This window comes from Melospiza melodia, chromosome 27, assembly GCF_035770615.1.
Source record: "Melospiza melodia melodia isolate bMelMel2 chromosome 27, bMelMel2.pri, whole genome shotgun sequence".
Classification (NCBI taxonomy): Eukaryota; Metazoa; Chordata; class Aves; order Passeriformes; family Passerellidae; genus Melospiza; species Melospiza melodia.
This window is the reverse complement of record NC_086220.1, coordinates 6651124-6677936: the sequence shown is the minus strand read 5'-3', so window position 1 is coordinate 6677936 and position 26813 is coordinate 6651124. Positions and strand designations below refer to the sequence as shown.

General features: G+C 49.6%; 1 protein-coding gene across 4 annotated transcripts; it reads right to left on the bottom strand.

Annotated features, from left to right (window-relative positions):
- Window positions 1-158: 158 nt before the first annotated feature.
- Window positions 159-26755, bottom strand: FHL3 (four and a half LIM domains 3). Of its 4 annotated transcripts, none has more exons than XM_063177266.1 (6): window positions 26673-26755; window positions 4777-4958; window positions 4218-4392; window positions 3458-3627; window positions 3126-3312; window positions 159-2016 (listed from the first exon to the last, which is right to left on the bottom strand). In XM_063177266.1, exons 2-6 carry the CDS (start codon window positions 4930-4932, stop codon window positions 1865-1867), a joined length of 840 nt encoding a protein of 279 aa, XP_063033336.1. In that variant the 5' UTR covers window positions 4933-4958; window positions 26673-26755; the 3' UTR covers window positions 159-1864. The 4 variants fall into 4 exon arrangements, with proteins under 4 accessions (XP_063033336.1, XP_063033337.1, XP_063033334.1 ...); XM_063177267.1 differs by having other exon boundaries at window positions 4777-4961; window positions 26673-26735; XM_063177264.1 differs by lacking the exon at window positions 26673-26755 and adding an exon at window positions 15188-15333 and having other exon boundaries at window positions 4777-4961.
- Window positions 26756-26813: the final 58 nt, after the last annotated feature.

The window sequence follows — 26813 nt, the reverse complement described above, 5'->3', positions numbered from 1 at the left end:
GCCACAGCCACAGGGCTGGCAGGAGTGATGGGGCTGTGCTTTGGGAAGGCAGGCATGACCACTGCAGAGGAGTGGGGGCGAGGCAAGGCTGAGCAAAGCCCAGCACACACTCAGCACTCTGCCCTGTGCCTGCTGTTCAAAACACACAGAAGAGAAAATGTCACGAAAACTGTTTATTGTATAAAGCTGTAGGAAATACAGAGGATGTTGAGGTTTAGGACAATTCCTTCTGGAGATGGCTCCAAGCTCCTCTCATAATAGCAAACACACAAACTCTGATTTGCTGTCATCAAAGCTTCCAAACAAGGATTCAACAAGGATCTGAACACAGAGTAATAACACTTCAACATGCATAACATTTTCTGTTCCTAAGTGAAGCCTGGGTGGGGGGCTAGCCCCTTTATCCTGTAGTTGTGTACAAAATGATGGATATTCATGACAAATGAGTACAAAAGGGAAAACACCCACAAGAACAGGTTTTCAGAAAAGCATGTGGCTGACTAAGCAGGAAAGCAGGGTTGGCAAAAGTGTCCCAGCAAGACAGAAGCAGAAAGATGTAGAGACAAGGCAGGCATGAGCATCCCTCTGGGAGGGGCCTCAGCCCAGGGCCAGCTCAGCCATCGGGCAGGGATTGCTCAAGGCCTCATGTGAGTCTGGGATGGCTCAAGACAACCTGTTTTGCATTTAGGGCCAACTGGGCAATGCAAAGTCATCCCCCCCCACCCCCCAGGTGCCATCTTTGCTTTGCTTCTTGTTTGGGACCCAGGGAAGGATGAGCGTGGCTGGAAGGAGCCACCACTCCCTGCCTACCCCTGGGGACACAGGCAGCCCTGGAGGAGCAGGTTGTGGAAATCCTGCTGCCCCTCAGCTGCTCTCTGTGCTGCAGCCCTGTGCTCCTGCAGACCCTCCCAGCAGCTGCTAATCACAGGCACAGTCTGTGGGCAATTCTCCCTTCTCTGAATTAACTATCTCTGGTGCTCTGATAGATGGATCCTCATGAGAGGGATGGAGAAGGAATTAAAGCCCTGAGTGCTCTCAGCCTTCAGCATGCCCTTCTCTAGGGCTCTGCCTGATGCACCTGAGCATCAGCACTCCCAGGATCAGCCACCCCAGCCATGGAGGTGAGCACAGGTGGATGGCAATGGGGTAGGTGTGGGTGGGCTGAATGCCCCGTACCTCCAGGTGGCTGGAACTCCTCATTTACAGCTAAGAGACCACTGCCATGGAGGTGCTGAGCAAAGGGTCTGGCCTGCAAAGACTCAGGTGCTACAGAATTCCAGATGGATCCCATCTGACAAGATGCATGCTCTTCTCCTGGCCACACTCCAGCCTGGTGTCCCCAGACCTCTAGAACAGAAGACAGTGCCCCTCATGCCCCGGCCAGCTGTGCATATGGGAAGGCTGTGCAAAGCCAGCATGGCCAAGCTGCATGGCCACTGCCTTGTGTCACCTAGAGAGAGGGAAGCACATGGAGAAAGAAGAGAGGGCAGTGCCAAGGGGTGAATACATCTGCCAGCACGCAGCTCCAGCAGCCCAGTGCCAAAGCCACTCCTGCCCTTTGCTCAGCTGGGGGCCTGGGCTCGTGCCTGGTTAGACTGGAAGCAAAAAGAAAAGAGTAAATAATGTGGGGGGGTCTCAAAGCTCCTTTTTCAGCTTTATTTACCTTTGACTGCACAGAGCCATAGCACAGCATACTCTAGCCTTCAGGGAGGGGGCACAGGAGCCCCCTGAACACACCACAGCTCAGGGTCAGCCCCCATCTCCTGTGCCTCGTGCTCTGCCCCCGCAGCGCTGCTGGGGACGGGGCACAAAGGCCCTGGAGAGCAGAGGAAGGCCCTGCCCCGCCCTGCCTGCCCTCGGGGGCTCACAGGTCGTTGCTGCAGTCACGGCACAGGATCTGGTCGTTGTCGGGGATGAAGCCCTTCCCCACCAGCGAGGTGCTGCAGCGCGCGCAGTTGAAGCAGTTGTGGTGCCAGTGACGGTCCTCGAAGGAGACGTATTTGCCACCACCAAAACCTGTGGGAGGGACAGAGGGCAGGGTCAGGGACTCTGGGGAAACTGGATGAGCTTCCTGAGCAGACTGATCATCTCCAGGTCAGGTCTTCACACGTGGCACTGGTGGTGGCACACAAAACACAGCCCAGGATCAAATAATGCAAATCTCCACTCTGGTGGGTTTTTTTAGTGCTTGTCCCTAAAATTGCTTCAGAGCAGACTTTGCAGGGTTGACACATTTGGACCAGAATCATGATTTTCTCCCCTAGGAGGAGCTGGGACAGGATGAAGTCAGACAGAACATTTCAAACATGAAAAGTTTTGGTTTGGCACCAAAACCACGCACATGCCACGTGGTTGTATGTCCACTGTGATGTGTGAGAGCCAGGCACCCTAAGGGAGATCTGTGTGCCCAGCTGCCCTTCAGAGACCCACGCTCAGCCCTGCATGGTCTGTAGCAGGATTCCTCACAGTGGCTGGAAGCTCTGCCTGAGGGGCTGCTGGCAGCTCAAACCCTGGAACTTCTCCAGAGGTTTAATCAAATCCTGGGAAGAGCCATCCTGCCACCAGCCCAGGCCAGGCTCCTGCAGAGGCTCCACAGGAGTTTCCTTTCTCTGCTGGCAGTTGTTGGACTGGTGAGCTGTGACCCTCTTCTCCCCAGGGCTGCCACAAACTGATAAGGACCAGGGGGAAGTGGGTGCCAGAGAGCTGTTCTCAGCCAGAATCATCCTCTGAGTCACCAGCTGATTCACAGCTTCTCCTGCCCTCCCAGCAGCAAGAACCTGGGAGGTGCAAGGGGGAAGGTCAAATGGGGGAGGGCAGGAAGGAAGCCAGACTCTCTTAGGGGGGTCTGCAGAAGAGGATCCCTCACTTCCCCTGCCTTAGGCAGGTACAGCAGGTCCAGACTACCCTGCACCAGGTGCTGCTGTAGGTTTTCCCTGTCCTTTTCAAAGGATATGGTCATCACTATCAAGAAAGGCAAGCTAAAGACTTGAGATCATGCTCTGAGAAATCCCTTTGGAGTCTTTACCTGTGGGTAGAGGGAAGTCCTCCCACAGGACACAGCTCCCCACTAGGGACAGAAGTAACCCCAGGCATCACAGGGCTCCTCAGAGAGCTGTTCTGCTCACCTGTGATGGGCTTTGTGCAGGCACTGCACTTCTTGGCATAGAGGTTCCCAAAGCACTTGATGCAGTAGGGGTTGTCATCCTGGGAGGTGAACTGCTGCCCAGCCAAGGGGGTCTTGCAGCCCGTGCACACAAAGCACTCCTTGTGCCAGGGCTCATCCCGGTAGGTCACTCCTCCCTTGGTGAGGGTCTGCAGGAAGAGAGCACGTGCTGCTGGCCCACAGGCAAAGGGAAACAGCCCAGCTGGGGTGCTGGCACCTGAACCTGCCTCTGACAGGGCTCAGGCAGCAGAGCTGTCCCTGCAGCACAGCTGGGGGCTCTGGGCTCTCAGGTACCTTTTTGCAGCGAGTGCAGCGAGGAGCGAACTTGCTCTCGTAGCAGGGGACACAGTAATAATCCTTCTTGTCTGGGATGAAGGAGCGGGACCCGATGGGCTGCTGGCAGCTGCTGCATATGAAGCAATGCTCGTGCCAGGTCTGTCCATTGTACTCCAGCTTCCGGGAGCCTGCAAAGAGAGCCCTGCAGTGACACAAGAGAGCAGCACACACACACACACAGGGACAGGGACCTGGGCAGTATGAGTTGTGCTCCTGCACACCTGGCTCTATGTTCCCCTCCCTGTGGCAGTTCAGAACATGGAGCTGGAGAGGGGCTTCATGCCCACAGCACAGCCACAAGGGGAGGGCTGCAGGAACATATCCCCAGCACTGGCACAAAGGCCATGGCAGAGATGCCTGACGTAACCTACATCTGAAGATGGTGCCAAAATAGCCAAATAAAGACACACACCTTTGCCTCAGGCCTTCTCCAGAGACACTCACACATTTTCAGTCATTCTGTCTCTTCTTGTTAGCACACAGCAGAAAATGCCCAGGAAACCCTTTGTTATCTCCTCCCTCATTCACTTCCCCACGAAAAAGGGGAACAGATAGATGGGGCTGCTGTGGTGATCACAGCTTGCCCAGCAGTCTTGCTGGACAAACAAAGGACAGGAGGGCAGGAAAACAGAGACCCAACTCTTCCATGCTGCTCTAATGCTGGACCTGCAACTCCAACTGACACCATGGGACCAGGAACAGACTGCACTGCTCCTACCTGGCATGACAGTCTTCTCACAGGCGACACATTTGGAGGAGAACTCGCTGCAGTAGCAGTCGTTGCACAGCAGCTCCTTGCCCTGGCAGGTGAAGGGCTCATCGGCCAGGGAGCGGTCGCAGCGGAAGCAACGGAAGCAGTGCTCGTGGTAATGGCGATCCTCGTAGTACAGCTCCTGGGAGCACAGCCAGCATGAGCAGGGAGCAGAGGGCTGGGGAGCTGGCCTGCTGCTCTGCAGGGCCCCTGCTCACCCTGCTGGTCTGTATGGCCCCTGCTCACCCTGCTGCTCTGCAGGGCCCCTGCTCACCCTGCTGGTCTGTATGGCCCCTGCTCACCCTGCTGCTCTGCAGGGCCCCTGCTCACCCTGCTGCTCTGCAGGGCCCCTGCTCACCCTGCTGCTCTGCAGGGCCTCTGCTCACTCTGCTGGTCTGTATGGCCCCTGCTCACCCTGCTGCTCTGCAGGGCCTCTGCTCACCCTGCTGCTCTGCAGGGCCCCTGCTCACCCTGCTGCTCTGCACGGCCCCTGCTCACCCTGCTGCTCTGCAGGGCCCCTACTCACCCTGCAGTCGTGGCCGATCAGCTCCTTGCACTCGTCGCAGGTGTTGGCGAAGTGCGCGTCGTAGCAGGGGATGCAGTAGGGGCCATTGTCCATCTGGATGTACTTGCGCCCATACAGGGACTCCTTGCAGTTGTCACAGTCGAAGCACTCGGTCATGGTGCCGGTCTGAGGCGCTCCTTCACCTGCTGAGATCAGGGAGGTGTGGGTCAGCATGAGTTTAGGCTGTCTGAGATGTCCCTGTGCAACCCTGCCAGCTCCAGAGTCCCTGCAGTGAGCCGAGAGCTGCTGGCAGCACAGGGGACAGACCCATGCTGCTTCTCACCCCCTGCTGCCCTCTGTGCCACCCCACTTGCTTTTGCTCCCTGAAGCTACCTGGGACCTTTCTCTCTGGCAAACAATGAAATGAAATTTCCAATTCTCCCCCTCTCCCTCCCAGCTCTGGTGAAAAGAACTTTCCATGCTGTGCTCCTGCTCTGGGGCTGCAGGCACTTCCCTAAGAGCCTGCACACATCAGGGCCTTCAGGCTTATTCTCCACTTCACAGCTGGAGAACTTTGGCACCAGTCAGAACCTGCACATGTCAGCATGCAGCTAAGCTTTGCTACCATCCTGGGAAGTGAAGTGTAAAAGAAAAAGGGAGAAATTTCCTGCATGAAAAGTTTTGGGTTGGCACCAAAACCATGCACGTGCCATGGGGGTGTGTGTCCCCTGTGATGTGTGAGAGCCAGGCACCCTAAGGGAGGTCTGTGTGCCCAGCTGCCCTTCAGAGACCCACGCTCAGCCCTGCATGGTGTGTAGCAGATTCCTCACAGTGGCTGGAAGCTCTGCCTGAGGGGCTGCTGGCAGCTCAAACCCTGGAACTTCTCCAGAGGTTAAAAGCAGCAGCTCCATAGGGAAGCAGGAATTGGGCATTCTGCTCTGTGCCTTGGCTGTGGAGCCTTGTCCCAGCAAACTGTTCTGCATGTGTTGTTCCAGCTATAAACACTCTCCAGGGAGAAGCTACAGGGGCAGATGGGTGTTCCACAAGCACCTGTTGGGGCTTGGCATGAAGGAGATCTGACATCTCTCCTTGCTGCTTATCTCCCTCACGGACAACAGGTTTGTGGAACTACTTTGCTTTCTTTGGAGCATTAACCCCAGAACAAGACTATCTTCCTCCTGTTTGGTTCAGCCTGGTTATTCCTAAACATGGAGTTTTCCACTTGCAAAATCACACCCTTCTTTAACCCGGGCTGCTGTCAAGTGTAGACAAGCCCATTGAATTACACGGGAGCTGTCAGCAGCAGAGCACCTCCATTGCAGAGTTCTTCACAAACCCACTCACTTCACAAGGAGCAATTACAGCTCAATCTGCAGTTAAGCATTTAATGGTCAGGGAGCTCCCTCCCAGCGCCTGCACCCCCTCCCCACAGCCAGCTGTAGGTTGGGAGGCAGCCTCGGGGCAGGAGCCGATCCAGACAGCTCTGACTCACAGCCCAGAGCTCCCCAGGGCTATTCTTGGCCAAGCCACACAGCTCCCAGCTGTTGTCAAGCCTGCTATGTGCCGATAGGACTGATGGAGAATAAATCCAGTGCTCCCACATGGCTACGTGACCAACCGAGGAGGAACAAAGTTCCTTTTCAGACACTCTCACCAGCTGCCACCCAGGCCATGCCCGCCCCGTGCCCTCCAGCCTGGCAGCCCAGCGTGGGTGGCTGTGCCTGTGGCAGCAGCTCCACAGCCTGTCCCTGCCAGCAGCACGGGCTGGGGCCAGAGCTACAGCAGATACCCCCCAAAGCTCCAACCAGCAGCCCTGTGCCTGCAGAGCTGGGCAATGCCAGTCTGTTACTGGGCACAGGGCAATGCCCAGTCTGTTGCTGAGCACAAGGCAATGCCAGTCTGTTACTGGACATGAGGCAATGCCCAGTCTGTTACTGGGCACAGGGCAGTGCCCAGTCTGTTACTGGACACAAGGCAATGCCAGTCTGTTACTGGGCACAGAGCAATGCCAGTCTGTTACTGGACACGAGGCAATGCCCAATCTGTTACTGGACATGAGGCAATGCCAGTCTGTTACTGGGCACAGGGCAGTGCCCAGTCTGTTACTGGGCACAAGGCAATGCCCAGTCTGTTACTGGACACAGGGCAGTGCCCAGTGTGTTACTGGCACAGGGCAGTGCCCAGTGTGTTACTGGGCACAAGGCAGGCACATGGGGGTTTTGTGAACCCAGTGCTCTACCAAATATCCCCCAAAGTTCCAGCCAGTAGCCCTGTGCTTGCAGAACTGGGTAATGCCCAGTCTGTTACAGGGCACAAGGCAATGCCCACTCTGTTACTGGGCACAGGGCAGTGCCCAGTCTGTTACTGGACACGAGGCAATGCCCAGTCTGTTACCGGGCACAAGGCAATGCCCACTCTGTTACTGGGCACGAGGCAGATTCAGGGTGAACTGCACCTTGTGCTGGCTCCCCCAGTGTCCCTCCCCTCTGGGGCACCCCCAAGGTGCCCCCCTGACTGGGCAGCAGCTCCCCTGACCCCCACACAGCTCCTGGCTGCTTCTCACCCCCTGTGCCCTCTGTGCCAACCCCTTGCCTTTGCTCCCTGAAGCTACCTGGGACATTTCTCTCTGGCAAAGAATGAAATGAAATTTCCAGCTCTCCTCCTCCCCTGTCCCAGCCCTGGTGAAGGGAACTTTCCAAGGTGTGTCTGCACTAAGAGGAGCTGTGATGAGCACTCCTGCTCATTAGGGGCTAAGGCACTGCCAGAGCAGGGAACTTCCATGTTTCTCAATGGGCTGCACTTCAGCTCTGTGGTCAGAGAACATCAGAAAACACAAAGGAAGGAAAAAACAACCTGAATGAAGAAGGCTGGGATTTTACCAGTGATGAGGAATAATCCTCCTGAGCACCACCACCCTGACCCTGATGCTGTTAGAAAAGGAAGTGAAAACCAAATCCCTCCAGGAATGACATACCAAGGAGGACCCTAAAGCAGTGGGACACTTTGAGCAGTTTTTTCCCAAATCTGTGTTCCTGCTGCACACTGGGGGCCGAGAGCTGAGTGTAACCCCATGGAACTTCACACCAGGGCTCCCCAGGCTGGGGGTGCAGCAGAGCCAGGCCCAGGAGCCTCACATGGCCAAGGCTGCACACAGGAACAAACTTTGTGCTGCCTTGTCCACAGAACAAGAACAGGCCCAGGAAGTTTGCTCAGGGCTATTTGTGTTAGATAAGCTGTTTGCTCCCTTTGTTCTGCTCTCAGATGCAGAGCTGGGCAGGGATGTTGAAGCTGGGCAGCACCAAAGCAAACGCAGCATCTCCGTCCCTGAGATGTGGTGCTGTGAGACAGGAAGAAGAGAGTGGGACAAAAGAAATGGAGTAAAAGAAATAGTGGAAAAGCCCACGATTCTTACCGTGATTGTAATGATGAACCTGGGAATTGCCTTCCTTATGAAGGACAGAGAGTTTTAAAATGCATTAAAACCCTATTTAATCAAGGCCCAGACACAGAAGGTCCAACACAGGCAATGCTCTGGTGCCAGGGAGCCCGTGCTCGTCCTCTGCACCACCCTGCAAACATCAGCTGAGTGTGGAGTGTGCTGGGCTGATGGCAGCAACGCCCTCCAATGCTAACCAAGGTGTTGCCATGTAATGATGGGATTGCAGCTGTAAATGGGGTGTTTGTGCATTGCCAGATGGCTCCAGTCTGGGGGCACAAGGCTTGCTGAAGCAGGAACCTTGTACAGGGTGGTGGTGGAGCTGCATGTGGGGTATTGCTCAGCTGTCTCACTGGCTGTTGGAGGGCAAAAATAAACACAGATATATGCCTGCCAGCTGCCTCCTCTTTCCCTGGAGTTCCCTGAAAAATGTGGTTGTGCTCATGGAGCAAAGGAAGTTCAGATTTTCTCCTGTGCCCGTGAACAAACAGCTTTAGGAACAAGAGCTTCACTCACAAACAGCATTCAAAGTGCTCCACGATGCAAATCTGATCAGTCTGGAGCAGAGCTCAGAATAGCCTCATGTATGGAAAAGGTCAGCAATTTGTCAAGGAAGCACTGCAAAGTCCACTTTCTAATTAGAGAGTAACATGCACCCAACACCACCCTGGTGTCATTGTCCCAGGCCACGGCTTAGCAACAGCCCCAGGAGATCACTGCATTAATTTTAGCACCAATAAACCAGGGATTTGTTATGCAAAGGAGGCAATACAGACAGAGCAGGCCTGATCCACACAATCACTGAGGAGTTTAACTGCTTTTTGAGACGGTTCCTGCTACAATGAACTCCTTAGGTGTGGAGTCTTGCGCGTGTGGTGAACCTGTACCCCGTGTAACTTCACACCAGTTTGTTGTTTGTTGTCAGCTCACAACCAGCTGCTCCACAGAGTCACCCCAGAGTAATCCACGGGGCTATTCCTAGGGAAACACTTCATCTTTCCAGGACACAGGAAAAGACCTGCCTCTGACTGTCTGTCAGGTCCCTGCCTATTCTCACCTCCCCGCTGTCTGAGCACAAATATAAGCAATTGCAGCTCACACCTAAACAGACACACAGAGACAAAGCACCACCTCACTGGGACAGGCAAGTGTTCCCCATGTAAGGATGAAACCCTGCAGGGACATGGCTTTGAAAGACAGTCCCCAAAGCACTCCAAGGTCAGCAGAGGAGAAGAACACTTTTTGTTCCTGCTAGCTTTCCAGAACCATTATGGGTCCTGGAATCCGCATGAAATTGTTTCTGCTTGCTGCCGACCCTAAAAGGCAAACCAGCTGCTGGCTCTGAGGAGCAGCTCCAGCCCCTCTGTGATGCTGGGAGTGCTTTCATTCCACGTTTCCTGACACCACTTCTGGCCATCTGCACAGGGTCACTGTGCACCCTGGCCCCAGCCCAGCCCAGGTTCCTGGGGCAGGCGTGCTGGGAGGGTTTCTCCACACTTCTCACGCCTACCTGTGCCCTGCCACTCTGCTCCCAAAGCCACCAGCACTGCTGCAGAGCTGCAGCATCCCCAGGGCTGTCAGGGGAGAGGTGCCAGAGTGCCCCAGCCTGCATGGGGCACCCTTGGGAGCACAGTTGCATCAGAGCTTCACCCTCCTGCTTGCAGCACCAGTGAGTCACTTCCTGCCCTCAGCTCTGCCCTCCAAGCTGCCTTCCAGCCTCAGCCTTGCCCAGAACAGCTCTGAAGTCTTAAGTAGGAAGGGCTCCAGCATGGCAAGCAGGAGATTATTTGCAGGGACCATCAGGACAGGCACAGGCCTCACACAGCAGCTTCCCCATCACCAGCACAGCCAGAGGATGCTGCAGCTCATTTCTCCAACACACAGGGAAAGTTTGGTTCTTACAGGCAGCCTCAGAGGCAGCAGATAAGCAGATCAGCTGGGTGTATGGCCACATCCTTCCTCCACTGTGACCGTGTTCACAGGGGTTTTAGGATGAGGGAAGAGATGAGGATCTGACTCCATGTTTCCGAAGGCTTGATTTATATTAATTTATTATATATATTATATTAAAACTATACTGAAAGAATAGAAGAAAGGATTTCATCAGAAGGCTGGCTAAGAATAGAAAAAGAAGGAATGAATAACAAAGGCTTGTGGCTTGGACAGGCCAATGTGATTGGCCACTAATTAGAAACAACTCTATGAGACCAGTCACAGATCCCTCTGTTGCATTGCACAGCAGCAGATAATCAATGATTACATTTTGTTTTTGAGGCTTCTCAGGAGAAAAAATCTTAAGGAAAGGATTTTTCACAGAAGATGTCTGTGACACTCCACCACCAGGTGCACACACGGAGCTGTGCTGAGCAAGCTGTGCCTCAGCCTTTCCCAAGCATGGGCAGGACACCCTCCTGCCCAGAGCTGCCATGGGCTGCTCCAGGCTGTGCAACAGATTGAGTAAAACGGCTGGCAGCACTCTAAAGAAACACCTTGCATTTCAAATAAAATAACCTGCTGTCAGCAAGGTAAGAGCTTCCTGAAAATGCCCACAACTCTGTGAGGAAAAGCCAGCAGAATCCGTTAAAACTAAAGGAGCAGAATCTGAGAAAACCACAAGACCTAAACGGTTGCATGACTTTAATTCAGTGTTGGAATGACAAAATAAGGGTTTCCCATTGTTCAGGAGGGATCTTTGAGTTGCCCCATCCAAGGAACAAAGCCATATCACAGACTGCTCCTGGCAGCTCTGCATGTAGATAAAGGACAGTGCCAAAACCACACCTATCCCATAAATGTCTGATTGTACTCTTAAACAGAATACAATCAGCAAGAAAATCACACCTGCCTCCAGCCCCCAGCCTGCCCGGGGGTGCCTGCAGCAAACTGTGACAGGGACATCACACCTGGTCCAAGGTGAGCAGGGAAAGCTGCCACCACTGCTGTGCTGGCTCCTGAGGTTCCAGCAGCACAGGCAGAGGCACAAGAGACATTTCAGCCTTAATTCAGCCCTTGCTCTGCGCTTACTTTCTTTAAGAAAAGTTAATTCTACCAGGGTCTGAGAAAGAAGCTGAAGAGTCCTTACTATGCAACAACAAAAATAAAAACTCTGCCAAGGGAACAAAGAGAGAATGATTTCAGAGTTAAAAATTTATTACTAAACATCTGTAGGGGTTAACTAAGTATTTTAGGTTCTGGACAAAATCTTGGTCGTTCAGAGGTGTAGCTAACAGCAGTAAAACTATTTGGGAACACGCAGAGCAGGCAGCCTATGTCATTCTGCTGACATTAAATTGGAATGTTTGCTCAAGAGATCAACTGTTAATCTTATTCAAAATGAGCACAAAGTAAGCAAATTCTGTGCACTCAACAGGAAGTCAGGACTTGAAGTCATTTGGGCACTTTGGACCCATAACACTCCAACAGACCATTAACAGATGGAAGAAGTCTGAGAGCAGAGGAGCAAGATAGGAACACTCCAGAAACTTCTGGCCAGCTCTGTCAGGCAGTTAAGAAACCCATGGCTCAAAACCATGCCAGGGGAGGGTCTGGGGAGGCTGCAGAGGAAAGAGAGGCTCCTCGTGACAGGTACCTGTGGTGCCACGTGCCAGTGACAAGCAGGGGACACTGGCAGCCGGGCACAGCCGCCGCTGAGGCAGGGGTTGGCTGAGGGCAGCAGCTGCACACATGGTCACAGTGGCCATAAGAGGAAGAAAGATGCTGAAGCCAAGCTTCAGGGAATGTGACTGATCACAGGAGCTTTGGTGTGATCCCAGGAGCAGGAGCTGCAGGCCAGGGAAAGGGCTGCTCCTGTCAGTTCTCAAAAAGGAGCAAGGGACAGGTGTGCAATTCCTCTCAATAAGCACGTTGTGAGCATGCTACAATCTAGCACTGAAAGTTTAATTTTGAATTGGTTTATACCCCTGTAACACACAGCCATATCAATTCCTCATTGCTTATCCAACTTAACAATCTGAGGATTCCTGGCAATCCTGCTTTCAAGATCTCTTTGCCCCACAAAATAAAGGTCATATGCAGTACAACAGAATTCAAACATGCAAGCGTGACAGGAAATGACTAACTGCACACTGAGGCCAATGTACCTTCATCTTGGATCAGCTCAGCACACAAGAATCTTGCAACTCAAACAGACATCACAGCCTATATGCACAAAAAATAATCTGACTGCTCTAGTTGCTAGTTCTTGGGGCCTGTGCATCTCAACGTAGATATTACTGCAGAATAATGTAATTCCGCTCTATTTCCCTGAAGTTCTCTCACAACTGAATCCTTACACTGTAGTTTGCACTTTGCCTTCCCTTAGAGACAGCTGCTGTTTAAATTGAGGATGAAGCCATTCTTATTTCTGAGTCAGTATTTACAAAGCTTTTTGCAGTCCTTAACAAAAGATCCTTATGAGGTTACACCTCTGTTTTGCCCAAAAAGGCAATCAAGGGACTGCCCCAAGCACTGGACACAGCCCTATGATGGTGTTTTTAGCTCATGTCCTGAAAACCAACCTGTACAATTTGAACCCAGTCCCTATTCCCTGTCTCCCCACCAAGCCTGAAAGCTCTTTTGCTGATCAAGGCTCTGCTCAGCTTCACGTTTCTTTTTCAATAAACAAAGCAACTTTGACTTCCAGTAGCAGGAAAAGACACATATCCCAGACATGCTTTATTTAATGCACGCCTATTACTTAAAGGGCAAAGTGAATTTTTTCACCAAATTTGGTCAAAATGCTCCCTCTTCCGATTTGATTATTTGCTTCCCAAAGAATCATTTGCAGTTGGTTTCTTGCATATAAGCAGACTGATGGAGAGAGGTGATGTGCATCTGAGTTTTGTGCTTTTTGGGGGGGGTCTCTAAAATCAGCAGAGGGAAGAGAAAGATGACAGGATATTGCAGTGACATTTGTGCACTCTCTCTGCCCCAGATCCCCGAGGGCCTCCCCACCTGTGCTGGCTCCTGGCCCAAGGAACAGGGACACTCTCCCTATAAAGTGCTTTTTACAGCTGCTCGTGTCCCTTGCAAGCCAAGGCAATGCCAGCCCTGCAGCACCAAGCATGCGAGCAGCTTCTAAATCTGAGCGCTGGCTAAAGACAAATTGTCTCATGTTACCACCCCGGGAACGGCTTGGCTTGATGGTTGTCCGAAACAAAACCGAGGATCATTTGTTGCCAGGGAGATGCTGCGTGTGCCAGCTGCAGCCCTCCGAAACACGGCAGCGCTCAAGGGCAGCGCAGCCGAGCCAAGGGGACACCAAGGGGACACCAAGGGGACACCAAGGGGACACCAAGGGGACAAGAACACCTTCCAGCCACTGCCCTGCCAGGGTAAAAGCGAAACAAGCTCCCTTCTGTGACTGAAGACTTCTCTGCCAGGTGATCTGGCCAGCACGTGTCATTTATTTTCATGATACAGTGTCCCGTTCTCGGCTGTTTTTATGGCCTGGAAAGGCTCGGGATGGCCTTGGACAGCCCGCGCTCCAAAGGACGAAAAGAGTCTTCGGGTTTTTTTCTCGGTTTTCAGTGTTTATTAGTTTTTATCTACAAGATTTTCTCTCGGCCCGACAGAGGTCTGCACAGCAGCCAGCCATGAGCACACTGAGAGCCCCCGGGGCGGTCACCAATCTTTATACCCAAAACTACGTATGAGATATTTACCTATTTTCCCCAATACCTTTCACCCTTATTGACAGGTGCACTTTTAGTAAGGACCAATCCCAAAGTGCCAACATCACCACAGAAGATGGAGGCCAAGAAGAAGAAGAAGAAGAAGAACAGGACACGCCCCAATTCCTCCATCTTACTTCTCTAGACCCCCCTGTACAGAAATCCTAAACCCTGTGTTTCACACTAAAATTAACCTATCCCTTCACCATTTATCCCAGTGAGATTCTCCCATCCTCATACAGGTGTCGTCTCCTGTGTAGGATCAAAGTCCAGCCACCAGACACTTCTGGCAACATTCCAGGACCTCCGAGCCCCCCAAGGGTGGTCTCGGTCATTCTGCACATCAGGACTGATGTGCTGAGATCCCACAATACAGAGCTTCAAACCATTCTCACTGACACCTTTAAAATTACTCTTAAGTGCTGCAAAAATTTAAATAATAGAAGCCATCAGTTGCAATTGTCACGTATTTTGCATAATATCTTTACAAAGTAACTCCTTGCAAGCACTAAAAGGAAATTTGCAAGATGCAACATGCACTACTGTTTCTGGGCAGGAATAGCCTTGGTGGTAGCCATGAAAGGGAAAACTGTGCCACATCCAAAAGACTACGTGGAAACAGCTATTTTAAGGGACACAAATGCCCACAAAATGTAGGAATGCCTTTATATCATCCAGCTACACATGGAGTTTCCAAGCCCATGCCCCTGCCCACTGGACATGTCCATGTCAGAACTGGAGTTGCTGCTGGCAGGCAGCTCAGTAACCATGTGCACTGTGCCTAAAAACTCAGAAAGAGAGAAAAGCTGCTCCTTTACAGAAAAAAAAAAAAAAAATCCCACATGAACATAAAAGTAACATCAAGAGTCCCTGATCCAGGTCCATGGCTCCTTTACAGAGCCTCATTCTCTAATTCACATCTGAGATTTACAAGGAATCCTACATGAAGCACATCTGCCACAGGTTAAAAAGGATCAGAAAGACCAGAATTGTCTCTAAGAGGCTTCTCTCTTGGCAACTTTCAGCTGAAGGCCAAGAAGAGCTGCAGTCTCAGCCCTTGAAGCAGCAGATGGGAAGCAATGCCCATTTCTTTGCTGCAGGGAAGGTGCTCCACACTCCTTGATGCTGATGCACACTCTGACTATTGGGAAAAAGTTCCCAAAACTGTTCACATGCTCAAGCAACCTGAGGATCAGGGGCTTCACTGCAAAGCCAACACCCTCCCTCTGTTCTGGAGCTGCTCAGAACAAAAGTGCTCCATTTACAAGCTGTTTGTCCCAAACTGGCAAACCCTGGGAATAAAAGCTCAGCCCAATTGTGTTACCTTGCATTGCTGACAGCGATGGAGCTGCAGGAACCCAGCTGTGCCAGGGTGCTCCTCTACCTCACCTCAGCCAGGTACAGCAGGTGCCACCAGCCACACACTCTCAGGAGTAAATCATCACTTCACTAGCAGACACTCAAGTGCCTGTCCAGCAACAAAAGCACTCATATCATAAACCTAGGGTGACATCAGCACACGGATTGTGTTTCCTACAGGGGTTTAAATGTCATTACTTGTGACTAGAAATCGGACACTTGCAATAAGTTACTCTAAATTTTCACAAGAGACATGATTCCAGTTTTGTGTAGATGTATTTCATTTCCAAAGACTTTCTATTGCTCATCGTCATGATGACAGAAAACAAAAACAAAAGAGAAGAAGCAAAACTCGTAACATAAAGTGAAAAACTCATGAACATCATTATCAGCCTGATTTACCAATCAGGTGCTAACAAGGTGAGCAGCAGAACCTGGATTGTCACTTGAAAGGGTCACTGTGGCTCAAACATCCTGATTTACTCATTATTCAAGGTCTCTGCATTGCCCTCTTCCATTTTTATTCAAAGTTCTGCTCTACATCTTCTAAAATGAAAACTGCAAGCTATCAAGGACCTGACAGCATTATTTCATCATCCTGTAGTTATTGCTGTTTTACATGGCATGAAGCACAAAACAATCTGTGCACCTTCACCAACCTGACATGCAGTTTTGATTTCCCACACTCAGCTCTGGGCTCTCCAAAAGCAACACATCCAACACTTCTGCACATGCACATTGGGCCAGATTTAATCTTTCTGTGAGTTATATGGTGTTTGCATAGCGTTGTGAAATAGCAGAAATAAAACTTTTCTTGGCTGAGATAGATGCAAAACACGCTGTGCACTTTTTGCTTTTAATGACTCTTGGTGAGTTCCACTACTAGTCTGTGTATTCCAGAATGTTCTGAGTTAGGCACTCAGCAATTTCTGAGTTAAAGGGAGCCACTGAAATGCCTTTAGATTTAGATGCTGCCTTTTCTTTTTGAAAATGTGCCAAGGAAAGAGGAAGATGAGAATAAAGAATCCAAATTTAAGGACACAAACTAAAGATTCACCTGGTTAGCAGTTTAGCTCCCTGATTCTCTAATTCAGTGACACCAGCTATGTGATGATCCAGTGTAAGTTCATTAATGCAAAAAGTCCTCAATTTCCAGAGCTGCCATCCCACACCTCTCACTGGATTGTGGCTTCCTCAATTCCCTAACAGCTGTCAGCAGCAAAAACATTATTTACCCTTGTAATACCCACAGGTCAGGGAGTAATGCTATCTCCCTCCTGGGATTTGCACCTCAGAGAGTTCTGGCACTGGGCATGGCCTGTAGAACTAAAAATGGAACCAAGACCCAAGTTCCATCTTTCTTCTCCTCTGGAGATGCAGCACATACCCCTGTCAGTGGAAACTGTGACAGCCACCAACGTGGGGTACAGACCTGCACCTACAGATTGCACAATCCTTACTCTGTGAGGAGAAGAGAAAAGGGAAAAGGAGAAGGAAGAGAGGGACATGGTCTTTAAGGTGCTTTCCAACCCGGTAACACAGACAGTGCTGTGCTGTCACAGAGCACAGCTAATCCAGAGTCATTCCCCAACCAACACCATGCCTCTGCTGGCGGCTCCTGCTATCCAAACTTGGGGTTGAGCTGGGACAGGGCAGCACCAGCAAGTTATGCACCAGTTCCAAATGGGTTCGTTCTTAAGAAAGGAAAAATCCGCGTTTTCCGTAAATGAGGGTAGTGGAATTCCAAGGTGAGGTCAAAAATCAGGAGTTTAGGGTGGTACTGGGGCTCATGATGCTGCCAAATGCAGTCCTTGCACTCAGGGACAGATCAGGACCCATGTTATTATTTTTTTGTTGTCTTCCCATCCTGAGCAATACCCAGAAACAGTGACATCAGGTGTGGACCTCAGAGAGGAATTTTTGTCTTCAACCGTGCTGAAGGTTAGGCCTTTCAGATACACTTTTTATATGATTCCCTTCCTTTTGTTTCATTAGAAGAACTACAAGAAGACATTTTTCACAAGAAGCCTCAGGTTGTGTATGATCTGCAGCCACGCAGAAATGCCCTGAACCACAACAGAAATGAAGGAAATCTTGTGGGCTTGGATCATTCCAGAATTAAAGTTGCTTTACAGCTATAGGAACAACGTACACATTCTAAATGGGTAAGATGCAGGCTAAAAAAGAACTGCTAATTGTTTTTACAATTTGTATTTCATATTAAAAAACTTCCTTAATACCTTAAGAGGCAGAGCTGAACCTAGAAATGATTTTTATGGTTAAACCTTAAAGGAGGGATCTAGAACAGAACTAGTCCATTACATTTCAAAACTTGACCCTGGGTTCTGCCTCAAGCAGCTGGGATTATTTTACAAGTTAAGCAAATTCCTGTTTCTAAAACCCACTCTGATATTTAAATAAATTTGGAGAAGATGCTGAGTAGTCACTCTGATTCACAGATAACAAGGTCAGAACTGCATTGTTTGATGGATTTCTAAGAGAACACTTGAAATTTGGGCAAACAAATTTAAAATATCAAGGTCATATTTACATTCCAGGGTAATAATTAAATACTTAATATCTTGTGGTTCCACTATTTTAGGTTTTTCTACACACCAAAATATTTAGTCATGTGAAAACCATCTGTAGCAGCTGGAAGACATTCATTTGGCCTGCCAAGATTAATTAGTTTAAAAAATACATAAATAAAGAGTTCATTTTATTTCCAAAAAGCTGTTGCTCTAGGTTCTTTCAGGGTGCTGGTGATTAATGCTTATGGAAGGTTCTCAAAAAGAGAACCTTCCATATCAGATGCCAGTTTCACAAATATCTGTTAAGTAAAACAAGGCCTGTGTTTAGGTTAGTGCTCTTTGGACTAAGCCAAGTCATTATTCACAGCAATACAAAAACTAGCTTGCAAACACTTCAATCCTTATTTTTAGTTTTTCCTCTCTCAAATCCACAATGCTGAAATCTGCTTTTAATAATTAATGAAATTTCTCTTCAGGACTGGGGTTCAGATACCCATCTTTAAGAATTACAAACCTAAGTCTCCAAGCATGTCTTTTCTCTCCAAGAAGTTCCAGAATAATCTTCAGAGAGCTTTTCAGAGTCAAGTACACAAGACACCCAGCTGAAACTGTATAAAAAGGGTTAAATTTGGCTTAGCATCCATAGGGATCACTTCTCTGGCCAACAGCTTGCAAAGGGTTATTTCTTGGCTCATCATTTCTGTTTTGCTGGAAGATGTTGAGGTTTTAGTGAAGTTTCTGCAGAGCACGCAGCAGCATTCAACATTTTTTTGCTCAGCTAATGAGTTAAGTCATCACAGCCCTCCAATGGCTTGAAGATTATGGGTGTAGGAAAAGGGAATGCTCAGAGAGGGGAACTTTTGAGCAGTCACCACTAAACTGCGGTTAAAACAGACACCAATGACTCTATTCAGCTCCCAAACCTCAGACAGTTTTTCCATTTTCTCAATAACAAAGCATTTTTGTGGAATGAGGTAACAGCTTCCATCTGCCAGGTCGACATCTCCACTAAGATTTCTCAAGAGTGTGGCTGACGAGGGCTGGCCAGCAGAGCCAGAGGCAGGAGAGTCCCTTTACAACACAGGGACAAACTGCCACGGGACAGACGCGCAGAGGAGCCTCTGTGGCACCATCACAGACTCTGCTGGGAGTTGGAGTCACCAGCAGCCCGGAGCAAGCTCCACATGCTCCACAGCTGAAGAGTCAGAAGGTCAGGAAAAGGGTTGAGGATTGTCACTGTGAGTGGCCAGGGACAGGCAGGAGGGAGCAGAATGGGTGCCACAGGTCCAACAGCCCATGGTGTGGGTGGGTCATGAGCAGAAATGTGTGATTTAGGAGCAAAACCAGGCACACAGTGCAAAGGGTAGGGCAGACATCCCACAGCACTGCCCCTGGGACTGGCCACTCAATCTTCCATACACCTCCCCACACCTGAAATGCCAAATATCTGAGGCACAGCAGTTCCAGCCTCAGGACACACTCTGGCAGAGGGTTTGGTTTTGTTCTTTCCTCATTTCTTGAATTTGGCAGCATATATTTTGACCTCTCAGTTCCAGGGATGCTGAGCACCCAGTCATTCTTTTGATGTCAGACAAAGCCAGCTCAGTTCTTCTGAAAAGCAGACCTTCACTTAGATCCAGATGAAGATCCCAGCTCCTGTCAGGACCCCCTCATCTGACTCCTGTCTCCCTGTGAATGGTCACTGAGCTCCCTTTTGAGCAATTTTGAGACTCAGCTCCAGGTTCAACCCCCCCCATCTGGTTCTCCCATCTAAAGCAAGGCAATTTTCCAGTTGGTTTTCTGATGGCCTTTGCATTCCTGTAACACTTCCTCCTGAAGTTTAGAAAATGCTAACACTAATCTCCTCACTTTCTAGTGTAATTCCAGCTGTGTGCCCACACGGATACCTGGTGAGTGCCACCTTCCTGCTCAGGACAAAGCATCTCCCATTTTCTTCCTATGAGCAATGCTGCTGTCAAATGTCAAAAACCCCACACTGCTAATACTAGCCTTCCACAAGGTCAGCCAGAGAGGACTTCCATCAAGGATGAGCTTTGCTGGAGAAGGCTCCCTGGGGATTATCAGAATAGTACAGTCAAGCCCAGATGGCCACAATGTGCCGAGCACATTTCCCGCAAACACAGCAGCGAGGCAGAGGCCCCCACAAATCAAAGTCCACCCTGATTTCTGCCATCTGCTCAACACTGAGGGCCAGGCTGAGGCCTTTGGGAAAGGTCAGGGTAGTCTTACAGGCTCTCAAGATATTGCTTTTGTTCTCACTATTTGCTTCTCAATTCCTTCGTTAGAAGATACTAATCTCTCTGTAAGGCACTTACTTGGAGCCAAGACTTTAGATATTATTGCAAAACATATGCTTAAAAGAGACTGGAAATTATGCTGGCAGTGTTACAGAGGGGAGAAAAGCACAGCTTTGGGTCAAAACAAACAAAAAAAAATGTAAGCTAGTAAGCAATTCCCATGCAATAGTTTAGGAGAGCCAGCAAAAGCTTCTTCTAGAAAGAAAACAATGCTGTGAGAACGAAGCTAACGAGAGCTGGCTCTTGGAAAAATAAAGCAGCTAGTAATGAGCCAAAAGCACATATCCAAGAGAATCTTTCTGGGAAACGTACGCTGGAAAGCCCTGAGGGAATAGGGACCTTGAGGCTAAAAGCTGGCAAATTACTTCATCAGTTAAGGTTGGTCTCAATGTTTCCTACTGTGTAAAAATAATTTGTTTTAGCCTACAGGTCTCTACAGAGCACTGGGTAAATTCAGGCTACTTCCTTTGGGAAGGGAAACAGAGTGCCTGGCAGAGCCCTGCCCAGTGGGATATTTTCAGGGGTTTCCCACCATCCCTGACAGCCCTCGGTGAATGAATTCTGCTGAATTCCCTGGGAGCTGCTGTAGTGCACTGGGCACCACATGCCCTTTACTGGGATGGGAACATCCCCTGAGCTGTCAATGATTACGAGATGATGATCATGCCTCTGTGAAACCACCCTCTGGAGGCTCATTCACCCACGATGGACGCACTCAGGACAATGATCCTGATATATCTCATTTTCCACAGCGATAAGGAGGAGACTTTGTTCTCTCTCTCTCAGAGATTAGCTCATGCACCCACCATTAGATCTGGGTGCTGATAGAGAGTGGCAAAGGCAAGGTCTGTTCATTGCCAGTCCAGCTCCCCAGCCACAGCACCACACCAAGAGCACAAGACAAGGAACGTGTGCTCCTGCTCCAGCCTGGCTCCTGCGTCAGCACAGAAAATCCCCACATTGGCAGGGGATATCAAGGTGCTCTCTAATGACTTTCTTTCTCTTCCAACTGCTCTGATTCACGTTGCCATCTTCCCTGCAACTGACCTAAATAACATGTTCAGGCAGCACTGGAAGTGTTTCCATCTCATTCTGCAATAACAGTGAGATCTTTGCATCTGGGAAGGGAATTTCACAGGGAAGTGGCACCGCAGGTGAATTAACAGCGTCCTGCTCAAGAAAGGAACAGAAGCTCCCTGTCTTATCCCATCAGGGAGACTTCCTGGCTGCAGGAGAACAAAGGTTGCCCAGGAGCAGGGAAAACACACACTAAGTCTGTGCCCAAGCCCCAGCAGATCTGAACAATGTGGGCAGATTACTCAGTTACCTCATTTCCAGGTGTGCTGTCAGCATGAGCCACGACTGGCTTGGAATTAAAGAGGTAAAACTGTTCCTAGATCTGGGCTTAGCCTGCATAATTTATGGTAATTATTGCTCAGTAGCCATTAATCCTTTAATGCCTTATCACACACTCAGCCCTCAGTTCTCTCTTTTTGGTCATCACAGAGCATTCCACTGCAGAAGGGGCTGAAGGACAGGGGGCAGGACCACACTGGATCCAGAGCCAAAGGTCTCAGGAAGGGAAAAGCAAAGAAAGCCACAGCAGAAGGACTCCAGCAGGTCAGCCCTCTCCAGACACACAGTGAGTGTGTGTGCAGGTAACACACAGGCACTTAAAGCAGCCTTAATCCCAAATAAATACAGACCTCTGCAGCTCCTCACTACAGCACCAGCTGTAACTCAGGTGTCCAACAGCACACAGGAATACAGGGGCAATCCCATCTCTGTCACTCCCCTGTGATACTCCCCCAATCTCATTCTTCTCTTTACTGTAAACTGGGGCACTTCCAAAAGTAAATATCCACGTAAATTCCATGTAAATATCTCCATTCCTTCCAACCCCTAGCACACTACAGATCTCAGTGTTGCCTTACAGCAGTGATCCTCATGGGCTGTGTGCTGAGGAACTGAAAAAGTCAATTAAAAACGCATTTATTGCCAGCAAGGAAAGTGACCGTGGGGAAATACAGAAGGGTATTCTGAAGCTGCCTGCCCTGCCACAGCACTTCCAGCTTTCAGGTGAGGCAGGACTCACCTGGGGCTGGTGATACCTTGCAAGGCAAGCACTCGACAGCCTAACAGAGCCTCAGCAGCCTAACAGATGCCTTTCCCACTCTGAAGATACACATGAATGCAGATACATTTCCCCTTTTGCAACAGAAAGGAAGTTGTACTTGATCCATACCAACTCTTTTTCAGGTAATTGAGCTTCAAGACTTAAGCAGAAAAGCTGCCAGCAAAACTTGTGCCTCTTTGTGCTACAGTTAGTCCGTAACAACTATTCTGAATGTGTTATCTCTAGTTTTTATTAGCTCATATTTACTTTGGCTGCACATCCAAGCAGTCATTTATACAGGGTGAGAGAGGAAAATCTTGGACCTGCAACAATGGGCAAGCAGTTTAATCTACCACTGGGGACAAAGACTTGACTCCTATTGGCGCGGAGTGCTGGCAGGGTCAAGTGTAACATGTGCTGGAGGAAGCACTAGGGAAGCAGATCTCTGACTGTTCAAACAACACCAAGCATTTCCTCGAGCTATTCAGAGTTCTCTCTGCCCCTCCTGTGCAGAGAAAACAGCTCCAGCTGTCCAGTCACCTGCGCTGGCTTCTCTGTCACTGGATTCATGACACTGGGGGCTGCCAAGAGCTCCAGGTTGGATGCAGCACATTCCTCATTCCTCACAGCTCAGATGTTCAAAGCTAAGTTAGGAAGCAGTCAAGATCATGTCCTTGGCATCAGCACCAAGTTGGTGCTGGAGGATAATTTATATTCCTGAGCAGAACTGGCACTGGGCAGACTGGCCATAAACATCAACAAACTGTTGCTCCAGCCATGACACCAAGCATTAGGATCCAGAATTAATATCTATTTTTTTTTGTTGTTGTTTTTGTGAAGTTCAAAATACCTCACACAAAAGAACTCTGCAGTTTGCAAGTGGGGGACGATCTACCAACACATATTCAGAGGCAAATAAAAAATGAAATGTATTAATATTAACAATCAGATCACCACAGGCCAAATCAAATCAAAGTGAGACTCAGAACAAGAACATAAATTTCAGGATTTTTATTCCATTACTCTTCAGATTTAATGTTAAGACATTATTAAATAATTCTTAATTTAGCCCTAATGACCATGTCCTTCTGATTCCTCCCAGAGTAATATTATTCTCTTGGTGGGTCCCTGTGAGTAAGGGCAGAATCATTTGTTAAAAATCTTTCTCCATTTAGCAAGTATCTGCAGACAAAGTGGCCAGTTCTGCCAGGGTGAAATACAGGAAGGTGGAAGCCATGTGGCATTCTTCAATTTCCCCTTTCCTTTCACAATCAGACCCTTGATATTTTCTTCAACAGGAAAACTGACATTCCCCTTCCGTGTAAGCTGCTGACAATTGTATTTCACACCTGGTAAAACCAGAGCAAAACGGAAGGAAGAGAAGAAACAAAGACCAAGGACTTTTCTCAGCGACTGCATCTCCGCAGAATGAAGTATTTTCCTTTTCCCACCTCAGAGCAGACAGAGCCCAGTAAACACAGCCCAGCCTTGGTGGGAAATGTCCCCTCCTCGCTGGTGAGTGGCTGCAGCTTCCCAGAGAGCAGCCAAAAAACCAAAACAGCCTGTACAGCTTGGCCCTTCTGCCACAACCTCACTTTAAAAGTGACCCTGAAGCTCCTGGTAGTAGTAATTTGAAGATTAAATACTACTGATAAAGCTTTTAACAACTGGTCTTCTCCCTTTCCTAGATACAGCTGGTATTTAGGGTTACAGCTATCCCCTCCTTTTGAAAAAAAAACCCACCTGAGTAAAATGCTTAAGTTGATTTTGATGAAGTTCTCCCTGAATTTTTCCTGTTTGGCCATAGAAATTGCACCTATTTCAGCAGAAGCAAAGTCCCTTAAGGAATGAGCCACTTGCACCCTGAGCAGAGCTGCAAACATCATTGGCAGCACCTTCCTGCCAGAGCACCTGGGCATGAACAGCACATCTCAACATCTCAACCAGGGATACTGAACAGCAGAGGAGAAACGATTCCTTACTTGAGCAATTAAAAGGAATTATGGAGCTGTTTGTCCTGTTAAGAGGTTTAGTTTTTATTCAGAGCAGCCAGACCTCAGTTTTCTGGGTAACTTTTCATCACACAAAAGGTGAAGCAGAGCAACAAAGTTTAACTCCTGTTTCTCTCCTGAGGTTGCTGCAGCAACTGTGGCTCATCAAGCACAGCCTCACATAAGCTACAGGCAGCAAAAATCCTACAGATATCAATGAGGATCCTGGTGCACCACCATGAAAATGCTGTGCATCAGTGCTGCAATTACCATAAAAGTCCTTTTTAAGGGAGAAGGTGTTGGAAACACTTTGGGTATTGAGAGTAATCAATTTTTTCCACCTTTCTGCTGGCGTTTCAAACAGCAGCCAGCCGTGTAACAGCAGAAACTCAGCTGCAATTAGGAACACAGCAGAAAGCACCTTACCTCATCAGGCAAGCAATAGAGCAAGCAAGTCCTGGCTGGGAGCAGAACACAGCCCTTCCAAAGTTGGTGCACTGGGAATTTTGGTAACCTGCCTGCAGGGAAGTTTTTCCTGGCTCCATCAGTTAAGGGTTCACCTCAGTCTTGAAGCTGCTTTGTCCAAAGCCAGAAAAGAACGTGGCTAAACTCAAAGCCCTCAGAAATCAACTGACAACAGTGAGTATTGCCTACAGTCATACAAGACTGTACACTACAGACAAAAACCCATGATGACAGCAGCCAGGAAACAGACTCCTGCCTTTCCTCCCAGGACAGGATGACCTGGAAAAGGTGAGCAATCCCACTGCCAGCTGTGCTCTGGGACAGAAGAGCTATTCCAGCACCTGCTCCAGAAGAAACCACAGTGCAAAGCAGGAGCTGAGCAGAGGGAAATGTGCTGCAGGAACAGCAGCCACCTCCCGTCCTCCCAAAGGCTGGGGAACCACGGTGACCCTCAGCACGCTGCTCACCTCTCAGATGCTGTCCTGCAGGCAGGGGAAAAGCACAGATTTTACCCCAAGAGGCATCTCAAAAAACCCAAGACAGAAGTTGAGATCGTGGAACAGCTCACAGGGTTTCCTGCTAGGGAATTCTGGCTGTTTCCAAGCACTGCCCTGCCTTCAGTGTGTCCCACCACTCCCTATGCACAGGTTTATGGAGCTCACACTCCAAAACACACCTTGTGCTGTAGAGCAGCTGCTATAATTAGTGCCCACAACTGACCATATCACCTATATTTTTGTCTCCTGTGCTATGCCACCCTTTTAAAAAGTGTGCAAAATTACAGACCGAGCTGGGTAAGAATAAAACTACCGCCGACAATTCTGTGCCTCAAAGGAAGTGGTCAGCAAGAAGAGCAAGGGAACAATACAGTCTCCATGTTAGGAAAAAGGGTGGCACAAAAATAAGATAGAAGAAATATCAGACTTCCTCTTTCCTCTTTGCCTATCATGAAGTTAAACCACATATTGACAAAGGAAATCAGGGAAAAAAGGCAGTTCCAACATCTGGGCAGCTAGGAGAGCCACAGATTTCTAATGCTTGGTAGAAGAGTCAGAAAAGTAAAAGGAATGTCCCTACACTCCTCCCTAGAAGTCTGTACAGCCACCAGAGCTTCGCCCTTTCCTCTGCTCCTAGGAATAGGTTTTCTACTTTGGAAAGATTCCTTCATCATTTTCAAAACCGGGAAACAATGAACACAGCAAGTTCAGATTTAAGTAAAGAGACCACAGTATCAAATCCTGCCCCAGGAAGATACATAACTATTACACATCCCATCCGTTTGTGCTGCAAGCCTGTGGAGAGAAATTCCTCCCACCACGCTTCACCCAGGCGAACTGGAAAAGTTTATCCAACATCCCCATGAGTTCTCATTAAAGTGTCAGTGGTTAAGGTAACCACAAGTACAGAGCTGGAAACGGATTAAGAAAACAGTAAAGAGTTACCTGTAAGAGAACAAATCTGAAACATAACTGTGTTGAGGAAAAAGAAAATTGCAAAGATCCTGAGCTGTTTTTTAATGTGAGATCCAAACTGTGACTTCCGAGTCTTTGTCTAGCACACACACACAAAGCAAGGCTTAGAATCCTCTCCCATAGCTACGCTGGGAATCTCTGGAAAAACAGAAACCACTCCAGATGTGCTGAAAATTTTCCTGTGCTACATTTGAGCATTTGGTTATGGTTTACTCGCGGGTCTGTTGGTCGGATAAAGCCTCAGCACTCTCTTCATAAAACACCGCTCAAACTCTCAACTTCTGGCAAAGGGGCACGGCCCAAGACTGCGGTTTTCTGCTTGTGGAAAGCGGTGCGCATCGTGCTGCGGACCGAGCCCTCCGGCGAGCCACGTCCCTGTCCCGCCACCGTGATCCCGGCGGGGGATGCCCGGACCCCAGAGGGCACCGGGGACACGGTGCCTTCCCTTGAGCCCGCCGGGGCACCCCCGCCACCGCCCGTCCCGTCCCGCCCGGGGCTGCGGGGCCACAGCGGGCAGCGCTTCTTCATCTGACCCGGCCCGGCTCGGCCCGACCCACCTGCTCGGCGTGGCGGGGCCGCGCTGCCGCTCTCGGTGCCCCGGCGCTGGGCAGACCCGGCTCAGCTCGGCGCTGCTCCTCAGCCGCGAGCGCGGAGCCCGGCCCGGGGCGGGGCCGGGGGCGGCCCGGGGCCGGTGCCCG

Excerpts from the sequence above, each read along its gene's own strand:
- FHL3 (XM_063177264.1), bottom strand. Across the intron at positions 3,313-3,457 it reads GCTGCACTCGCTGCAAAAAG|ACCCTCACCAAGGGAGGAGT; the intron begins GTACCTGAGAGC and ends CTCTTCCTGCAG. Across the intron at positions 2,017-3,125 it reads CTGCACAAAGCCCATCACAG|GTTTTGGTGGTGGCAAATAC; the intron begins GTGAGCAGAACA and ends TCCCTCCCACAG.